Source organism: Arachis ipaensis, chromosome B01, assembly GCF_000816755.2.
Source record: "Arachis ipaensis cultivar K30076 chromosome B01, Araip1.1, whole genome shotgun sequence".
Taxonomy (NCBI): domain Eukaryota; kingdom Viridiplantae; phylum Streptophyta; class Magnoliopsida; order Fabales; family Fabaceae; genus Arachis; species Arachis ipaensis.
Window position 1 is genome coordinate 128,939,906 of NC_029785.2, and position 19,550 is coordinate 128,959,455.

Consider the following 19,550-nt stretch of genomic DNA (forward strand, 5'->3'; position numbering starts at 1 on the left):
TCATTCATACCTCAAACATTTAGGCCACTTAGTGCACCTAAATCTCTATTTAAAATCATCTTTGACAAAATATTTAAAATTTAGTTTCCGTTTTTTTTTTTCTCGAAATTAAATTACTTGCTTGTATTTTGTCATTTTTGTGTGTGCGTCAGTGGTGGTGGTGGTGGTGGTTCCCTAACCGCAACGCATGGCCGGTGGATGCAGCATCAGAGCTATCTGGATTCTGAACAACCTCGACGCCGTCGTTTTCTCCAGGTCCTACTCTCTCTCAATCTCTCAGCAGATATATTGAACTTCGAATTTACGATTCCATTTTCCTTTAGGAGATTCCCTGTTGTAGAAAAGCGTTGGCGAGCTGCTTTGAACTTCGAGAGCGATGAGCTCTTCACTTCAATTCCCAACGACTCTGAACTCGCCGATGCTTTCATGGACAGAAAGCAAAGGGAAGGATCTGCTCGCGGATTCGGCGTACGTAGAACTCATCAATCCTCTCCGGGATCTGATTCTTGGATCGATGATCCTATCACTCGTCATATCGTATCCCTTTACATTACCAAAGAGGAGCAAAAGAATCTCTTGTGGCCTTTAATCTTGCACATAAGGGGCCTTTTCACTATTCTTGTTCTGCCATTCGTCGAACCTAAGCATTTAAAGGCTTATGCAAGTTTGTGTAAGAGACCTGATTGTGGAAGTGCTCTTGGCCTTGACCATGGTTTGTCTTCGCTTTTGATCCAACTTCCCTCAATAACAGGGTATGGTAAGTTAAGTTACTTGCAAAATTTGAACTAACATTCAGGATTATCATGCTTTATTGATTTATCAGGTTACCGTCCATAAGAGCAATTTGTGAAACAAAAATGCTATGTGCACACCAAAAATTAGCTACCGAATCAGCAGTTCAGCACCATGTATTTGCGTATGCATACATGTATTGTTTCACTCATTTTCAATGTGTATTTCGCATTCCAACAAGCATTCTATACAAGTGTCTGATCTGGTGGCTATTTTTGGTGTAGGTTGTTTTCGAAATGTTTGTTTGAAAGGTTACCACATTTACCATATAGAATAAAGATTTTCCTTATGTTTTCCTTGACGGAATTGATTGTGGTTCATTGTTGGTTCTTATACACTGAATTGATTGGCCACAGTCCCAGATAATGGTAGTGGACTTTTACTTCCTTTTATGAACTTCTCAACAGAGATATCTTATCGCATTTCCTTTCATTTTACAGGGCATTTATGATAGCTCACGCCATCGGTGACATAATTACAGGCGACGTAGTAGAGCCTGAAGTGATTGTAAGTTCAGCTCCCTCTGTTGGAGGGCTGTTTGATTCACTAACTGGTAGTATAGGCATATCTTCCAGGCCAAAACCGGTAGCTCCATCAGTTGCTTCTTCTGCTCCATTGGGTGCAGCTGTACCAGGATTAGCTACAGCAGATAGTCAAAAATTTGGGTCTAGGCCTTTGGATAAAGATGCACTGAGAACATTTATTAGTAGTTCAATGCCATTTGGTTGGTACTTTTTATTATGGTATTTCTCATCTCATAGTTTGTAGTGTTTCTTCAAGATAAGCTTGCAGTTACTTATTGCTTGTAAATTTAATCCATCTGTTTATTTTGCATACAGGCACTCCTTTGGACCTTAATTACTCAAATATTTTTAATATCAAGGCCAATGGCTTTTCTGCATCAGATTTGCCTCCTGCTGACCAGAAGCAACCAGCTTGGAAGCCATATTTGTACAAGGGAAAGCAGAGAGTATTGTTTACAATTCATGAGACTGTTCATGCAGCTCTGTATGATAGAGATGAGATTCCGGATATTATATCAATTTCTGGTCAAATGAATTGTCGTGCTGATCTGGAAGGCTTGCCAGATGTGTCATTGCCATTGTCAGGAGTGAACACAGCCAACCTTGAGGTTTCATCCTATCACCCTTGTGCTCAAGTTTCAGATCAAGGTCTGGATAAGCAGGGTGTGATGTTTTCTCCACCATTAGGTAATTTTGTGTTAATGCGCTATCAGGCAACTTGTGCCCTCGGACCACCTGTTAGCGGATTTTATCAGCTGTCAATGGTTTCGGAGGACAAAGGTGCATTTCTATTCAAGTTGCGTCTAATGGAAGGTTATAAGGCTCCTTTGACAATGGAGTTTTGTACTGTGATTATGCCCTTTCCTAGGAGAAGGATTGTATCTTTGGATGGAACTCCTTCTGTCGGAACAGTTTCAACTTCTGATCACTCTGTAGAGTGGAAAATAGTGCCAAGTGGACGTGGACTGTCTGGAAAAAGTATTGAGGTGACTTTCCCAGGAACAGTCAAGTTTGCACCATGGCAAAACCAAAGGGTGCCGTCCTCTAGGTCTATTGGAGCCACTGCTGACGAAGATAGTGATAATGAGGCAGAAAATGCTAGCAACATGGTCAATGAAGAACATTTGATGGAGAAAATGAACAAGGATCTTCCTCCAGTTGATCTAGAGGAGCCATTCTGCTGGCAGGCATACAATTATGCCAAAGTAATCGCATCCCTTTTAATAATTATCTTTTTGGTATTTTATCGAGTTGATGCTATCTTTTCTGTTTGCATAAAATGCTGTTTGCTTCATTTATTATTTTGGGTGTTAGATTAGTACATTATTTTGATAACTCTGTCATTATTTCATCATATTCTTACCTTGTGCCTGATATGATATGGGTGTAAATTTCTTGTAATGATGATGATGACAAAATGAGGAGCATCTATTTGTTTAGACTTGCATATTTTTTAAAGTATGACAAGATTTTTATTATATAACAATAAGGTTTTTCTTATATAGTTATTTGCTTGTTTTGACAGGTATCCTTCAAGATTGTTGGAGCATCTCTATCTAGAATTGCTATTGATCCTAAATCTGTGAGTTTACAAGTCTATTTTAGCCAAAAACTCGTTTCAGATAGATAAACAAACAAATAAATAAGATCCATATCATTGTGTTTCAGTTCTGCAAACATATTCTAGTTTAGCATCATGAATAAATTAATCTATGTTTCTCTGTCTTTCTATTGTTTGGAAGCCATTCGCATGGTATAAATTCATCAGACAACCTATCCTTGTTACTATGGTATCTCTTTTAAGTCTCGCTTTGGAGGATGTATCAAGTCATCAGCCATCCCTGAACTGAATCTTACGTTTTTAAACTGTCATTCTTTTGCTTTGACTATCTAACTGATAACTTGTGTATTTTTCAGGTGAGCATCTATCCAGCTGTTAAAGCACCTGTGGAGTTTGCAACTCAGGTATGTGATTCCAATAATTGTTTGTGTAAGATCAGCAAACACCGTCGAACCCTGTATGATGGAAATAAATTTCCTGCTCTTTCGAGTTTCGTTATCATCTGCTCATATTTTTGTATTATTTCTGGCATAACCAGGTAACTTCTGGGGACTATATTTTGTGGAATACTCTTGGTAAGTGCCCACATGTAGCCACAGTAAAGACGTAAGTATGATTGGCCATGGGGGAATATTTGAAATTGCTGGGAGATATCTGTTGGGAACTCTGAAGTTTTATTAATTTTTCGCTGAGTAGCTAGACACTAGACAGTGCATGATTGTGTCTTCCTAGCTATTTTATTAAGACAATACCTTCTATTAGTGCTTCTAATTATTTTAAATAGGAAAGTCTTGTATACTTTTTTTTTTTTTTTTAAATTGTTTAGTTGTTTTTTGTCTTTTATTTTATTTTAAAATGTAAGCAATGCGTTACTGTTAGCAGATTCCTTTCTAGACATTTGGGATTACAATAAAAAAGAAGTTTCACTTTCAATCTTTTTCCCGGATACTTGGGGTAGGTGGAGAAATATAAATTCACAAGGCTCATTATTAAAGTTTCATAGTTTCAATAGAAATAATCTACCAAGCTTTGCTGATCCAAATTTCATAACTCGCCCAAGGGAATCAGTTTGGTAGAAAGTAGCCTACGAAGATGTTGCATGCTACGCATGAGGCATGTATAAACGTTGTATTGTTCTTATCTTGTATAATAAAGGCTGAGGGCCAAACATAATTGCAGAAAAGTTAAATAATTATATACAGTGAATGAAACAAAAATTAGGTTACACTTATGCGAAGAAGCTGAAGCTCTTCGTACTTACCCTGTCAACAAATACATGATTTATATCTGCATATTGTTTGTTATGCTTCCTACAATAATGTAACCACCAAGCCAAAGGCAAGGCATAAAAAAAATACTACGACAAGGAATGGGAAAATTAAAACAGAACTTACAACTCTCCATTGCTTGCCTAGAAAACTAAAAGCTAGACGCTGCTGGAGATATCAGTTCCCTTCCTGTCCGCCAAATACGAGTTAGAAAACTATACATACTCAGATCTCTCCATCTCACCTTTTTCTTCATTAATTATTCTTCGAAACCCATTTTATTAAGTGTTCCCCTTCTTAATTTCTCCTTATATTCTTTTAATTCTTTTTTATTTTTTATTTTATGCTTTTTGTTTTTTTGTTTTTTTATTTCGTCATTCTTCAAAGAAATGATGTCTAGAGGACCAGAATAGATCATAAGGAGCCCATAAATGGTCAACAGTGCATGGCTTCCTTGAATCTAACCTCAACCATGGCTTCCCCTTACCACTCCAATGCAACAAACTTATAGGACCAGGGTGCAGGCCCCTACATTTACCTTCAAAGTTATCCCCACCCAATCCATGTTGGTTCCATCTATGGTCCACCGCTGTGATATTCCCCGCCAGAACCAGCAAGAAGGGTGGTAGTGACCCCAAATGATAGATCCTCTTCTGTTGCTTCTGCACCGCCATCCATTCCTCCACCTTCCCTGTGTACCCTTCACTCCTCCATTTGTCCACGTCCATCACCATCACCCCTGTATTGAAATAACACGGCTTCCTCCCCTCAAATGTCTTTGACAAAACGGGGTCTAACCAGAACTTGTCAGTGAAATACAAGGTGAAGTTTGCATGGCAATATTCCGGTGCAGCCACCACCTTTTCTTCCATGTCAGTGGACCAAAGCTTAGCTATATCATCAACCACTACAAGGTCTGAGTCCAGATATATCACGCGCTTCACGTCGTCTGGTATGGTGTCCGCCAGGTATATCCTTGCATAATTCAATGGCTGATCCAATGCTTGTCGAATCGACTTGGATATCTTGTCATGGACTCTATTGGAATCAAAGCGGTAAATCTTCATGTTGAGATAAGGGAAAGTTTTTCTGATGCTGTAGAATAGTTCAGGAGTGTAGTGTGCGGTTAGGAAGTAGAATGCCAGGTTCTCCGGGCACGTGGAATGTTGCAACATGGACAAAACTGCAGCCATGGTGCCACGGAGGTAGTTTGCGTCGAGGGTCATGGCTACATTGATGCGTTCAGCTGGGGTGGAGCCACATTCTTGGCCGTTCCGGAAGGCAGGGGCTTCCCGGAAAGCGGGGATGTCAGCGCTTTGTCGCTCGACGAAGCCAAAGCGGATGGCAACGACAGGTTGGAGAAGGAGAAGGAGAAGGACGAAGGACAGGAGGCCAAGGAGTGCATGAGAATTGGTGCTCCAAAAGACCATCCTGTCGTAACAAGGTTTATTGATTTGTTTTGGTTGTGGTCAGAAGAATATGGGTTTTGGAAATGGCAGAGAATATAGGAATGAGATTGCGGAGAAGAAGAAGAAGAACAGCAACAACTAACAACAACAAAATCTGATCAAGAGAGGTTCATTGGTTTTGTGGTTTGTTGAGTATGAACCTTTTTCGGTTGGTGCAATTTGTGAGGATGAGAGCAACCTTCGGGCTATCTTTTACTAACTATGGACTAATTTAGAAACCAATTGAAGCTAATTTATGTTATACGGCGTTTAGAAAACTAAATTACACAAACTACATATTGAGTTTATCCAAACAAATTTATATCTCTATCTTTATAAGGGTGTTCTTTGTATAACTATCATCATTATATATATAAGAAGTGATTTTCCTCCGAACGGTTTTGTTAGGAAACTAATTAGGAGTGAAGCCAACTTAACCAACTAATTAAAAAACAGGTTTGTTACAAAAAAATAAAAACTTACCCTAATTTTTCTAATTAAATCAGAAATAAAAAAAAATTGGTTTAGTTGGCTTATATTATATTGTAGTTGGCTCCTAAAATTTTTCTTTTCCAAATCATATACTACGTGACAAAAAATGCATGACTGCATGAAACGTTGCAAAATTAAAAATTGTATAGCCTGGGGAAAAAATTGATTTCGGCTACTAAAGTCATGCACATACGGATATCACCATCAAATTAAACTTGATTATAACTAGATGGGTTCAAGGCCAATCTAAACACAAACTAAAATCTATAATCTATACAATACTATTTACATGTGATCTTCTGAGTGTTCAAGTACACAAAATACAAAATGAGAAATGTTAGAAGCCAACACTTTTGCTGTAAAATAAGAGAAAGAATTGACTAATATTGATTAAACTATAAGACAAAAATGAAAAAAATATTGGTCACTTAACATTCATAAGACTACAAGGACGAAGAAAGTGTAGGCATTAAGAAGATATGAAATCTATAGTGTGAAGAGTGTAGTGTAAACATCAACCTTGAGAAGAAGCTCCGTAATGACCTTTTTCGTGATCACAATCTTAAAGGTCCTACCACTTCCACTTTGAAAGAGTTGCAGCCATTGGAATACATGGATATATAGCTGTTATCTAACAACCCATTCACCATATTACAGGCTTCCTTGTCTCCAGAGAAATGCTTCCTCTGCCTCTACACATCTTGACAACATTTTTTAAAAGCTTTTTCTATCCGAAGCCTTTCACCTATTGCTATTACTCTATTACCCCTTGTAATGGCGACAACTTTCTACTCTTGCCTACCATGGCATGGACTAACCAAATTACACCTTGTTTTTAAAGAAAGAGAAAATGAGAATAAAATAAACGTATAAATTCTTCTATGGAATTTTACTTTGTTTTATACTTTTATTCTTAAATAAAAAGATTGGTAAAATAATAAAGTGATAGATTAATCATTATTGAATTTGTAACTTTTATCATATGTGAGTTTTACCATCTAATTGTAAAGTAATTAATCATTCACTTTACTATTCTATCAATTTTTTTTTTCAAAGAAAAACTCGAATTCGCGACCTCTAAGTAAGTACGAGGAAATTATGTTATTTGAGACATAGTTTGTTAACGTTCTATCAATTTCTTTACTTTAAAAGAGTTTGATCAGTGTTTGATAAAAATTTTTTATTTTGTGCAATAAATAGGAGAACTAATAAGATGTGTACCATGTCAATGCCACATCACCTTCTTACATGGCCACTGCCACCTCATTTGTTAGTAATTGGTCCTTTCATGAAAGTTGGAGGCGACATTGCTCCACTAGAAGCTAGAGAGGATTTGAAATTAGATTATTTTGGAGGCAGAGCGTCAACATCAAAAGTGGAACATAACTAACATCTTTAAGAAAACTTTGATGATGGTAAATTGAAGCAGAAGTAGTAGGGGGGTGGTCATTTTTTTGAGGATGAAATTTGAGTAAACTTAAAATAAAAATGAAATGATATGATATGATATGGGGCTACATGAATTTAAGTGAAGGGTAATAAGGGTGAAAGAGGGGCATGATTGCATTGGGTGCGGAGTAGTGCATACTTGTATAATACGGAAAAGTGAGCCAATGAGAAAGAAGCTGCCAAACAGGGTCACTCAGCAGAATGATGCTCTATGGCTGGAGCAATCAACACAGATTCCTATTTTGCAAGAAAATATAGGACAAGGACATGCACTTCCATTCAAAATGTGTGTGTTTGTGCGAGTGAGAAAGAGAATGTTTGCTTAAAGCACGAGAAGAATCATGTGGCGTGTATGGGTAGAGGGAACTTAACTTATCATATATCATATGAATCAAAATCACTTGTCTACTATTAAATGCAACTTGTGTTTTAATATCAACAAAATACTTGAGTTATACACTATAATTTGGCTATGAACGTTACAAATCGAAAATTAATATTGATATCACATAAACTATTTTTAAACGTCTTTATTTCTTATTATTAGCATGATTATAACAAATAATAGCTAGTGACATACACGAAGCTTATAAAAGGATAAATTTAAAGAAAAAAAAGGATTGATCTAAGATTATTTCTTAAAAAAAATTCATTACTCACACGTTAATTTGAACGTCAGAATGTTTCCATTCGAAAATTGAAAAACAATCACTTAGATACGAACTATATCAAAGTCAATCTACCCAAGAACAACTCCAATAAATATTATGTGAATTTAGGAGACATAAATAACTCTCTTCAAATTATATGATCACTATATTTGTATGTGTGTGTTCGGAATCCATTATCTACAATTTTCGAGATAGATTTAGTCCTGGCATTGGCAGGGCTCGAGGTGTGACATTATGGATCACAAAGGAGCCACAATTATTTGGTCACCTTGGCTTGTATGTATGTGGTGATGGACCATCTAGTTCTAAGCAACTCTCTCTCACTCACTCACTATTTGTGGGGACTTCCCTATGAGATTGGTCACTTAAAAAGTTCACAAAATAAATCTTAAGCACACCTACGAGGAATGATTCTTGTGGGAGCCATCTTTTGTAGTTCAAGATTACTACTTCTCCCTTTGATTATTAAATACTGCTTTTTCAATACTATCCTATATGGACCAATTCATTATATGGTCTCCTCTAAGTTCATTTTCATGTTTTAACAATAAAAAAATACTTAATCCAACTCAGTTTAGGATGAGACCACCTTATTTTATATTTGCATGGTTAATCTTCCAAAAACATTTAATTTCCTTAATATAAGCATGTTCATACAATCATCAAGATCCTACTTTCTTCATAATTGTTATGTCGTAATGGTAGTCTCACCATCACTTACCACCTGGGGTATAATGAAAACAATAATAAATAATAATTTATCACAAATAACTAACGTTATGCCCATTACAACTCTGTTCATTTTCCTCCAATAGCTTCTACCACTATGTTCACGGGATTAAAGTCTCGTATATTTTATCCTTTTGTTTTTCAATAGAATAATAGAAAGAAAAGTCAATGAACTTATCAATGAGACCCACACCAATGAAGCTCTCCCATACTCCTCAAGAGCTTGAGAAGAACATGCCTAGATACAAAGATAGACATGAATATGTATTTGAATAATGAAGCTGCTTTAATTGTTCTCCAGACTCCAGAGCATGCACTAACTCATAAGAAAAAAAATATATATATTAATTTGATTTAGAGTTAGAGAAGGAGCATAGTGGGGTCCCTAAGAAGCATTTGGGCAAATACTTGGTGCGCATGATACAGTAGCACTTGTGTTGTGTGATGGTGTGATTAGGTAGAGTGCAGTGCACACTCATGAAGTTAAATTCCCATATTAACCCTGAGGCAAAAATGGCACATGTGTGTGCCAAACTCTGCGCGTGCTAGCAACTATGGCGGCTTAAGCCACCAAGTAATGAAAAATGTCTCGCAGGGTAAGGGCATAGTGGGGACCACATGTTACCCAACTCCAACATTAACACTTGAAACAAACTTGGACCCCCTTTTGTACCATGAACTTGGGGACACATGCTAGATGATGTGTACCCACTGTGGGCCCATCCACGCTGCCTGTCGGAGGGGCACGTTACTATTTAGTGGGCCCATCTATGCCTTTAAGGCAGAAGGAGGATGTGGCATCCAGGTTAGAAGAGAAGCTCCTCACTACTTTTAGTGGGCTCAATTTTTTGGATTAAACTTACTTTCAACTTTCAACCCTAGCTAAAACGATTTATCGTTATCATTATTATTATTATTATTATTATTTTGAAATATCCCTTTCTTTGTCCGACTAAATTACCAATGCGTATGTGAATGTGTATGTCTTGGCCAACAATTAGCTCTAAGACTAATAAGAGTTCTAAGTATTAGGCTCGAAACTTTTGATGTGAAAAGGTAGGGCTTTTTTTTTGGTTCGAGAGTTAAAAAGATCAATTCTATTACTCATCTAAGTCTTTTTTATAACTAAGTTTAATTAAGTTGGTTCAAATTTAACAAAAGCTACTTTTATTATTTGTAGTGTATATACACGTATGCTTCACTAATGTAAATATATCATTTTTTTTCGCGTTTTTTCCTCTTCTTTTTTCGTCGCGTTCCTTCTTCTTATCCACGTATTTTTTTTTTCCATTATCGTTCTTTTATTGTTATTGTGATTGCTGTATTTTTTCTTTTCCTCCTAGTAATTTTGCAACATTAATTTTTTCTTTTTTTTTATTCTTCTTAAAAAAGTGAAACAAAAAGAATTATGAAAAAAATGAAATAAGAAGATGAAGAAGAAGTAGCATAACATAAAGAGGAGAAAGAGAAAGAGTTTTGAATTATGCATAACTTATTAGAATAAAAATATACTGAAATTTCTTAACAAATATACACATAAATTTCTTAGTTTTTACACCAAAACTTTACTACAAAAACACAAAAATATATTTTTTAATGCTGCATTTTTTTCTTCTTCTTTTTTCTTATTTCTTTCTTTATTTTAGTTGAATGAATATAGGTTCATCCTTTTTCTAGTAATTTTGCAGTATTATGTATTTCTTTTTCTTCTTTGTTTGATTTTTTTGTTTTTATTCTTGTTAAAAGAGTAAAACAAGAAGAAACTTTAGAAGGTAAAACAAAAAAAAAGATGAATAAAAAAAAGATGATGATGAAAAATAAGAAGCGGCAGCAAAAGATGAGGAGAAGAAGAGGAAGAGTTTTGAATTATGTAGAATAAAAATACACCAAAAGTTATTAACAAATACACAAAAATTTCTTAGTTTTTACATCGAAATTTTGCTACAAAAGTACAAAAATATATTCTTTAATGCTGTATTTTTTTTTCTTTTTTTTTTCTTATTTCTTTCTTTCTTTTAGTTGAATGAATGTAGGTTTATTCTCTTCCTAGTAAGTTTGCAACATAATGTATTTCTTCTTTTTCTTTATTTGATTTTTTTGTTTTATTTGTTAAGAGAGTAAAACAAGAAGGAAAATAAGAATAAGAGAAAAAAAGAAGATGATGATGAAAAAGAAAAAGAAGAAAAAGTAATAGCAGAAGATGAGGAGGAGGAAGAAGAAGAAGAGTTTTGAATTATGCATAGTCTATCAGAATAAAAATACACTGAAATTTCTTAATAAATACACATAAATTTCTTAATTTTTACACTAAAATTTTGCTACAAAAGTAAAAAAATGTCTTCTTTAATGTTGCATTTTTTTTCTTTATTTCTTTCTTTCTTTTAGTTGAATACATGTAGGTTCATTATTTTTATTCTTGTTAAGAGAATAAAATAAGAAAAATTTGAGAATGTAAAATAAAAAAGAAAAGATGAATAAAAAAAAAGACGATGATGATGAAAAAGAAGCAGTTGCAAGACCTAGAGTAATTTATCATAGCCTAATGCAAGTAGTTATGGAACGATTAACACTTTAGTACTGTGACATCTTATTAGCAAGTTAGTGGGCAGGAATAATTGGATAAATTGTGTGCTTTTTGGTCAGGTTGTAGATAATATTCTTCCGCACCTTGAAGAAGGAAGGGTTGGACCCCTCATTGTTGTGCTGAGTTTTGAATTATGCAAAATTTATCAGAATAAAAATACACCGAAATTTCTTAACAGATACGCATAAATTTCTTAGTTTTTATACCGAAATTACTTAATGATTGCGACACGTAAACTCAGTTCGAAAACAAGCACACAAATAAGATTGAATCATGAACAAAAACACATCCAAATTAATTTTGAATCAGATAACATCATTAATATGACAAAAATTGAATGATAGTGATAATAATAACGACAATAACGATAAAAAAGATGACGATGACGATGACGAAATAAAGATAACGATGATGATGATGATGGAGAAGAAGTAGGAGGAAAACAAATAAAAAAAAAATCAAATAAAAAAAGAGAAGAAGAGGAGGAGAAGGTAGTGATAGTAGTAGTGATGACGACGATAACGAAAAAAAAAATAATAACTGAGATGTCAGTAAAAAGAAGAATAAGAGAAAAAGGAAGAGAAGGAGAAGGAAAAAGAAATAGAAAAAAAAAAAAACGAAAAAAAGAGAAGAAAAAGGAGAATGTACATAATTTAAAAAGTAATTATAACAATTTAATTAAACTTAATTAAGTATTTTAATGTAAAGTTTTATTAATGTATTTAAGATTTGATTTTTTTAACGTGGTTGACCATGTTTTCTTTTGCTTGATGATACATGTGGAATGAGAATGACTTTATGCAAAATTGTAAGGATGTGATTGATGCTAGCATATTAAAAATTGAATAAACAATTAAAACTAATTCAAACTAATTTATAATTAATGAATGTTTTATTATTTTCATTAATTTTAATTTAATTTTAAATTTAAATATTTACATCATAAGTGATATGTATTCAATAACGTAATATATAGGCTAAATTATTAACGTCATTCATTTTTGATTGACGTTTGATTAGTTTTAACGAATAGAATGAATAATTTTTTTTTTGGTGACTAACAGAATGAATAATTTAGAATTATAAGTTAATTTTCTTTTTTTTAGAATCAGATTTGTCTGCGTTTAAATTTTTTAGAGTCAATTTTGGTAATTTATTTTTAAAAATTTGATAAAAATTCAGGTGTAACTAATTTTATGTAAAATTAATAGTTGAGAACTGTTAGATGATAATTTAATCAAATTTATTAAATTATTTAACGATTTTTAACTATCAATTTTATATGAAGTTAACTCGTTGAGTTTTCATCTAAAAATTTGGGATTTGTGGATATTAAATATGATATGAAAATGAGAATAAAATTATCAAAATTGAAGTATAATAAAAATAGATATTAACATGCATTTGGTATGTGTTGTTGGGTTGGGTTGGCTTGCGTGTAAGGGTGAGAGTGAGAGTGAGAGAGTGGAAGTGTGGGTGCGCGTGCTGCGTGCATGACAAAGAGAAAGAGGTGGCTGCCACCCACATTCATGACGCCATACATTCCAACATCATTTCTGCCTCTCTTAACTATCTCCTTATTTTCCATTCCGAACTCACAATTTTTCATCATTGCCTTCTCTCTATATTTTTATTCTTTCTCTTTCTAAACTCACTTTTATTTCTACTTATCTTTATACTATACATACAATAAGCGTGATTCATTATGCTTATGAACACAATTCTCTTCAATTGAAAGTCAAGGAGACCATGTATGTTTAGCTATATGATGAATATATTCATGAAGATTAAAATTAAGATAGTTTTGCCCTTACTAATTACTCCCTTTTACTTCACAATTACTGTTCCTCCCTCCCTTATTATCAAACTAGTAGTTAAAAACATTATGATCCAAATCTACTTAATGTCCGACCAAATTGGAAGAGTTATTATACTTGAACTGGGTTTTAATATGGTCGTATTCTTAATCAGAAAACATTATAATAAAAGGAGTACAGTTAGAATGAGATGCATGTATACGATGGTATTGGTAGTATAATCATTATCATAACAACACTAAACAAAAATGGAATCCTTTTAGTATTTAATTGTTTTTTGTAACCCAATCTTTTTGAAACTAATCACTTGGATGACATAGAGAATCCTTTTTTAATTCCGATGCTGATACGGTTAAAAAGTGTGCATGCATGCTTTGATAAATACAGGAGGAAAAACACAAACAAGTTTGATAAAATAGATAAAATAATGATAATGCCACCTAGATACATGAAATTGCATGAAGAATAAAAATGATCGATGTGAGTGCTTTTCATTTCACGTACGGGCCTCCCCTCATTCAAAGATATTCTCATTATTTACATGCCACGCCTGATTCCTTTTGATTTTTTTTTCTTTTTTTTTTTTTGTTATGTAGTTTTCTTCTTCTGCATAATAATAATAATAATAATAATTAATTATTATTATTATTCTAACCCAAATATAGATGACATTCTGGGCACGTCAAGTTTGTTGTTAATTAACGCTTGCTCTCCTAGGAATAGACAATGTTGTCTCCATCAACTCACCTTTCCATCATGCAATAGCCATTATCACCATTAGAGAGTGCTCATTCTCAAACAAAGTCCCAAGTGATTGGTACTTTTATTCCCAATTTCACCACTTTTTGGTTGCAATTTAATTTAATCTAATGAGTTTGTGCCTTTGTTTTTAACCTCTCTATCTTGGCTACTAATGTAGCTCTAATTAGAATGGTCTCTCACTCATTCCATTACCCTCTCTCTCAGAGCTAATAATAATAATTGTTTGTCTTGCAGCACCACAAATACATCATCATCTTGGTGTGGTTTATGATTATGTTTCTATTTTATTAGAACTATCATTGGAACAGTTACATTGAATGCTGAATTTTGACTCACACAATACAAACAGCTTAATTGACCATGATCTCTATTACATGTCTCTCTTTACTAAGTTTTCATTTTGAGTTTTGTAAAGGAATTTTTTATATGATTTTCAACACAATTATGTCCGACATTTCCCTGCATAAGTTCTAGTCAAAACAAAACAGTCCTTCATCCTTCAAAGCTTGAAATTCTATTTAGTTTCCCCTGCATTAAAATTGTAATGACGAGAAAGAAATTCACCATGCATCTTTCTCCCCCATCCCCCCTTCCCCTCCCTAAAACCAATAAGTAAAGTTAGTTAATAAATAATAAGCTTAGGCTGCTACATCATGGGCAAGTAAGTTAGGGAACTATTTGATGTGTGATGTGATGCTTGACAATCTTTAAATTATTGAAATGAGATAACAAAATCTACTTAGGTAGTTAAATTAAAAATTTGACAACGGGGAATTGATGAACATGGAAATAAATTTAAAAAACAAAATTGAAAGCACTTAAAAAAGTAAATAGTAGAATTGCATATAGGTTCGGTTTGGATAGAATAGAGTGGTAGAATGATAAAAAAAAAACATACCAAAACAAAAATATATACAACAAATAATTTAGATAAAATATTGTGTAAAAATAATAATAAAGAGCCCATANCGCTCATACTCTATGACGATCCTATTCACTTGATTATGGCAAGAATGATGATTCTTGGTTCAGTCACCCGCATGCTCTTTCTTCTCTTCTAAACAACACACACTTATAAATCCCATTCACCCTCCCATTCTTTTCTTACACACACCTCCACCTCACTCATCCACATCTCTGTTTTCCTCTGCTTTCCTCTGTTCCATTCTAAACTCCAATGGCCGTCTCCGGCTTCGAAGGCTTTGAGAAACGCTTGGAGCTTCATTTCTTTGGCGATGATTTCCAACTTGGTCTCCGAAAGATAGACTTCGAATCAATACAATTAGTCCTGGAACAAGTCCAATGCACCGTCGTCTCCGCCGTCGGCAACGCCTACTTCGACGCCTATGTTCTTTCGGAATCAAGCCTCTTCGTATACCCAACAAAGATCATAATCAAAACATGCGGAACAACCCAACTTCTGAAATCAATTCGACCCTTGATCTTCTATTCACGCCTCATAGGCCTCACACTCTGTTCATGCCGTTACACACGTGGAACCTTCATCTTCCCAAAGTCGCAGCCTTTTCCTCACACAAGCTTCAAAGACGAAGTCACTTACTTGGAAGACACAATCCCTTCCAACCTCTGCTTCAGAAAAGCTTCCATCATGCCTTCCATGTCTTCTTCTCATTCATGGCATGTTTTCACTGCCACCATTGACCACCATGACCAAGACAATGAACTCTTCACCATGGAGGTCTGCATGACTGACCTTGACCCCATCCTCGCTAGGAAGTTCTTCCGCCGACCGGACGATGGAAAAACCGGCCACTCTGCCGGAAAAGAGATGACAGAGCTGACAGGGATCAATGACATAAACGCGGACGCACTCGTCTGCGATTTCGCCTTTGATCCCTGCGGTTACTCCATGAATGGCATGGATGGTGATTGGTATTCCACCATCCATGTCACACCTGAGGATGGTTTTAGCTATGCCAGCTTTGAATGCGTTGGTTCCGTTAACGCCAACAACATAGGACATGTTTTGAGGAAGGTGGTTCAGATTTTCCGACCGGGTACGATGTCGGTTTCTACGACGTGCAGCGGTTACAGCAATGAGATGTGGAAGCAGATGGCAACTGCGGTTGAGCCTTTGGGATTCAAATGCCGGAGTTGCGCAATGGACCAGTTCCCTGCAGCAGCTACTGTTGTCTTTCAAACGTTTACGCCTCGCCGGAAAAGTACTTAGAACAAGATCGATATCATGCGGCGAACGGCGATGGTAGGTTAGGAAGTTAGAGTTAGTTGAAAAAAATTTAGAGGAGTTGGGATGGGGTCGTGACGTGGCCAAATCTGATTGGTTTATGACGGTTGATGTTGGATTTTGACTTAATTTGTTGGTTTTAAAAAGAGAAATATTATATGCGCTATTTTTGTGTATATCTTTTATTTTTTTTTTATATAAAAACAATTGATAAAATTTAAAAGAAAAAAAATAGAAGATATTGTACACAAAAATTAGTATAAACTATTATTTCTCTTTAAAAAATGAATTATATAAAAAGTGGGATAATGTTATGACTTATGAGTGATGTATCAAGTTAAAAAGCTAAGATAGAGGGTGGGTTAGGGAATTTACTGAATTGAATTGAATTGTTCTAAACGAATAGTATCATGAAGAAATGGGAATGGGAAGGTAGAGAGAGTGGGATGGGGTTGATCATGATAATGCACCCCACTTTGGCTTGTCACGCCTAAAGATTTTTGAGACCATATGTGTAGTGGGTGTAAAAGTGCTCTTGTTTGAGGTTATATTCATCCTTTCTTTTCTTTTTATTTATCTTCTTTTTTTCTCTCCTGCAGTCCTGCTTCTACATCTTGTAGTTTTCATTGACTTTCCTCTCTTGTTTTTTATGCTTTTTTTTAAAGATTATTAAAGACCAAATTCATACTTTCCAGTACATTCTCTTCTTATAAAATTGTTGTGCATTTATCATTGCTCCATGCTCGGTTACATTACACTCTGCTCGGGAACTCGGCAATTAAAAATTGTTGTGCATGCAAAAGAGTTGCCATGTGTGTATAAATTGAAAAGGGAAGTGCTAGGGGAATACTGTGCTCACGTACACTTACTACTATTATTACCTAAAGTGTGAATCCAGTATAAAGAAGAATCATATGTTATCTAACACAGGTGAATCCGACGAATATCTTATGGGAAAACTTTCAATACCGGTACACTTATATACCGATATACTTCAAAATTTTCCTGTCTTATCGTGAATACCATGCCTTGTATATCACAGCATTTATTTTTGTGGTCAGAATTATAGGATTATGCCCAGGGATGGATCCACTCCGCTGTGGCCGCAAGCGGCCCTTACCATTTGAAATTTTATTAAGTAGTATATAATAATAATATTTATTTACTTTTATTAAATTATTAAATTTGATCCCATAATCATTTTTATTTAACTTTCGATATTTGATAGTCAATTTAAAAACTTCTATTAGATGTCCATTATAATGATTAATTTTTAAATTTAAATAAGATTGATGTTCTTTTTTAAAAATCGACTCGAAAAAATATTATTTATTCATTTATATTTTTTCTTTTAAAATTAGCTCTAGTTTTTTTCATAATAACTACACCAATTAAATGAACTTTTTTAACTATGAATATCATCAAAAGCTAATTGTATGAAAGTTAAATTTTAAATAATTGTTTAACGATATATACAAAAAAAAAGACATTTTAATTATATTGTGAAGGTTTCAAAATATGAAATATAAAAAATTAAATTTTAAATTATATGTTATTATTTAAATTACTATTTTAATATTTTAATTTATAATTAGATATTTTAAAACCTAATCAGATTTTACAATAACAAAATATAATTATAACAACAATGATGTTACGTATACATAAAATAATCACTTGTACAGAATAAATCTTAAAATTATTATTATATTATATATATTTCGCTCCCACTATTAAAATTTTTTGGATCCGTCACTTTATGGCTAACTAAGTTTAGGTTATCTTGTGACGTTTTATTTTGCATGGCTTTTATCTCGTGGAACATCTAAGTTATAACTTATAACATGTTCCCAAATCGGGTCGGATTTGGATAATCCGTTTAAGAATAAGACTCAATTCACGTAGTGAGGCCTCGCCTAATTGTTGGACCTAAATCAATTTTTTGGACCTTTAACTTATTGGCTTTCTCCTAGTGATTTTTTCATGGGCAGTACAAATATCGGATAAAAGCATTAGAGGACTCTTAAGCGGTTTCTTTAAGTAGACAATAAAAAATTTGAACAATATGAATAATGTATTAAAAATTTAGCCTAATAAAATAAAAAAAAAAACACATTCTATTCAAATTACATATTCAACCAAAAAATCTCATTCAATAATTTAAAAATTTTAACTATTTATTATCTTTTTTATTGTCGTTGGTTCGTCAACAAAGACCCTCATCGATGTTGCTCTCCTCTAGACCGGAAACGAACAGTGCTGCCGGGTTCCTCCTTGCCGTCGCTCATCCTTAATGAAAATAATCATCCATTTAAGGATAAAAATAATCATCTGCATACCTAGTGAATTGAACATCTAGTATATTTTAATTGTATATAACTAAACCCAGTCCAATCAAATAACTATCCACATAAGAATTAAAATAACTATTCGCATACCTACTAAAATGACCATCCTGAACTAGCCATGATTGAATACCAGAACTTAAACTTAGGAGACGGCGAACGAAGGGACGGAACCCATCGGAACCCCTGGTAGGGAGAGTGGCACCGTCGTAAAATTCCTGAATTTCAGAACTCAACACATACATTAACAATGTTGAGGTTCGTACCATATGTATCATGTGTGGCATATGAAGATGGTGCAAAAGATCTTACTTCCCCATATGAACGTTCCATATCGGCTTCGCAACTATTTTCTTGGCTCAATTAATTCCCTATTCACTAGCCTTCAGCAGCGGCACCCCCCTAACGGATTGCGAACTGCAGCAATTCGAGATTCGTGAACAGCAGTAGTTTGGGGGTTGTGAACAGCAGTGGCGGTGGCACTGTGGTCATGTACAGCAACGGCAGCGGGAGACCGTGGTCGCAAAACAGAAATGGCTGCAGTGGCTCGTGAACAGCAGCGGTGGTGGTACTGTGGTCGTGAACAGGAGCGGCGGCGGGAGAACGTGGTCGCGACCCAGCAGTGGCAGCAGCGATATGAGTATGGTGGTGTGATGAGATGAGATGTTCAATTAAGGGGTGTGAATGAGTTTAGGAGGTGTATTGGAGGTTATGGTGAGATAAAGAATAACCGTACGTAGTGTGAATGCGTTTAAATGCTAATCCTAATTTTTTAAATTTTAAAATTTGAAATTAAATAATTAATTAATGATCTAATTTTTAATTTTAATTTTAATTTTACCTTCTTTTTTATATTCATTGTTCACAATTATCATTGTTTTCCTATACTTTCTCAAAAAATT

The 19,550-nt window shown here is 34.4% G+C and overlaps 3 protein-coding genes across 3 annotated transcripts; 2 read left to right on the plus strand and 1 right to left on the minus strand.

Moving 5' to 3' along the window:
• LOC107637988 (AP-5 complex subunit mu) lies at positions 69-4,263 on the plus strand. Its single transcript, XM_016341200.2, has 7 exons — positions 69-255; positions 324-752; positions 1,233-1,516; positions 1,632-2,521; positions 2,842-2,898; positions 3,234-3,281; positions 3,416-4,263. The coding sequence occupies exons 1-7, from the start codon at positions 188-190 to the stop codon at positions 3,485-3,487; spliced, it is 1,848 nt and encodes a 615-aa protein (XP_016196686.1). The 5' UTR covers positions 69-187; the 3' UTR covers positions 3,488-4,263.
• On the minus strand, positions 3,652-5,886 carry LOC107619952 (probable galacturonosyltransferase-like 4). The gene has a single exon (XM_016322178.2). It carries the CDS (start codon positions 5,573-5,575, stop codon positions 4,520-4,522), a length of 1,056 nt encoding a protein of 351 aa, XP_016177664.2. The 5' UTR covers positions 5,576-5,886; the 3' UTR covers positions 3,652-4,519.
• LOC107619953 (S-adenosylmethionine decarboxylase proenzyme 4-like) lies at positions 15,086-16,891 on the plus strand. The gene has a single exon (XM_016322181.2). The coding sequence runs from the start codon at positions 15,275-15,277 to the stop codon at positions 16,286-16,288; it is 1,014 nt and encodes a 337-aa protein (XP_016177667.1). The 5' UTR covers positions 15,086-15,274; the 3' UTR covers positions 16,289-16,891.

What these genes read in the sequence shown, in the direction of transcription:
- LOC107637988 (XM_016341200.2), top strand. Translation starts at nt 188, where the DNA reads ATGGCCGGTGGATGCAGCATCAGAGCTATCTGGATTCTGAACAACCTC. An exon ending in GACGCCGTCGTTTTCTCCAG is followed by an intron (nt 256 to 323) that starts GTCCTACTCTCT and finishes ATTTTCCTTTAG; the next exon opens with GAGATTCCCTGTTGTAGAAA. An exon ending in TAGTAGTTCAATGCCATTTG is followed by an intron (nt 1,517 to 1,631) that starts GTTGGTACTTTT and finishes TTTTGCATACAG; the next exon opens with GCACTCCTTTGGACCTTAAT.
- LOC107619952 (XM_016322178.2), bottom strand. Translation starts at nt 5,575, where the DNA reads ATGGTCTTTTGGAGCACCAATTCTCATGCACTCCTTGGCCTCCTGTCC.
- LOC107619953 (XM_016322181.2), top strand. Translation starts at nt 15,275, where the DNA reads ATGGCCGTCTCCGGCTTCGAAGGCTTTGAGAAACGCTTGGAGCTTCAT.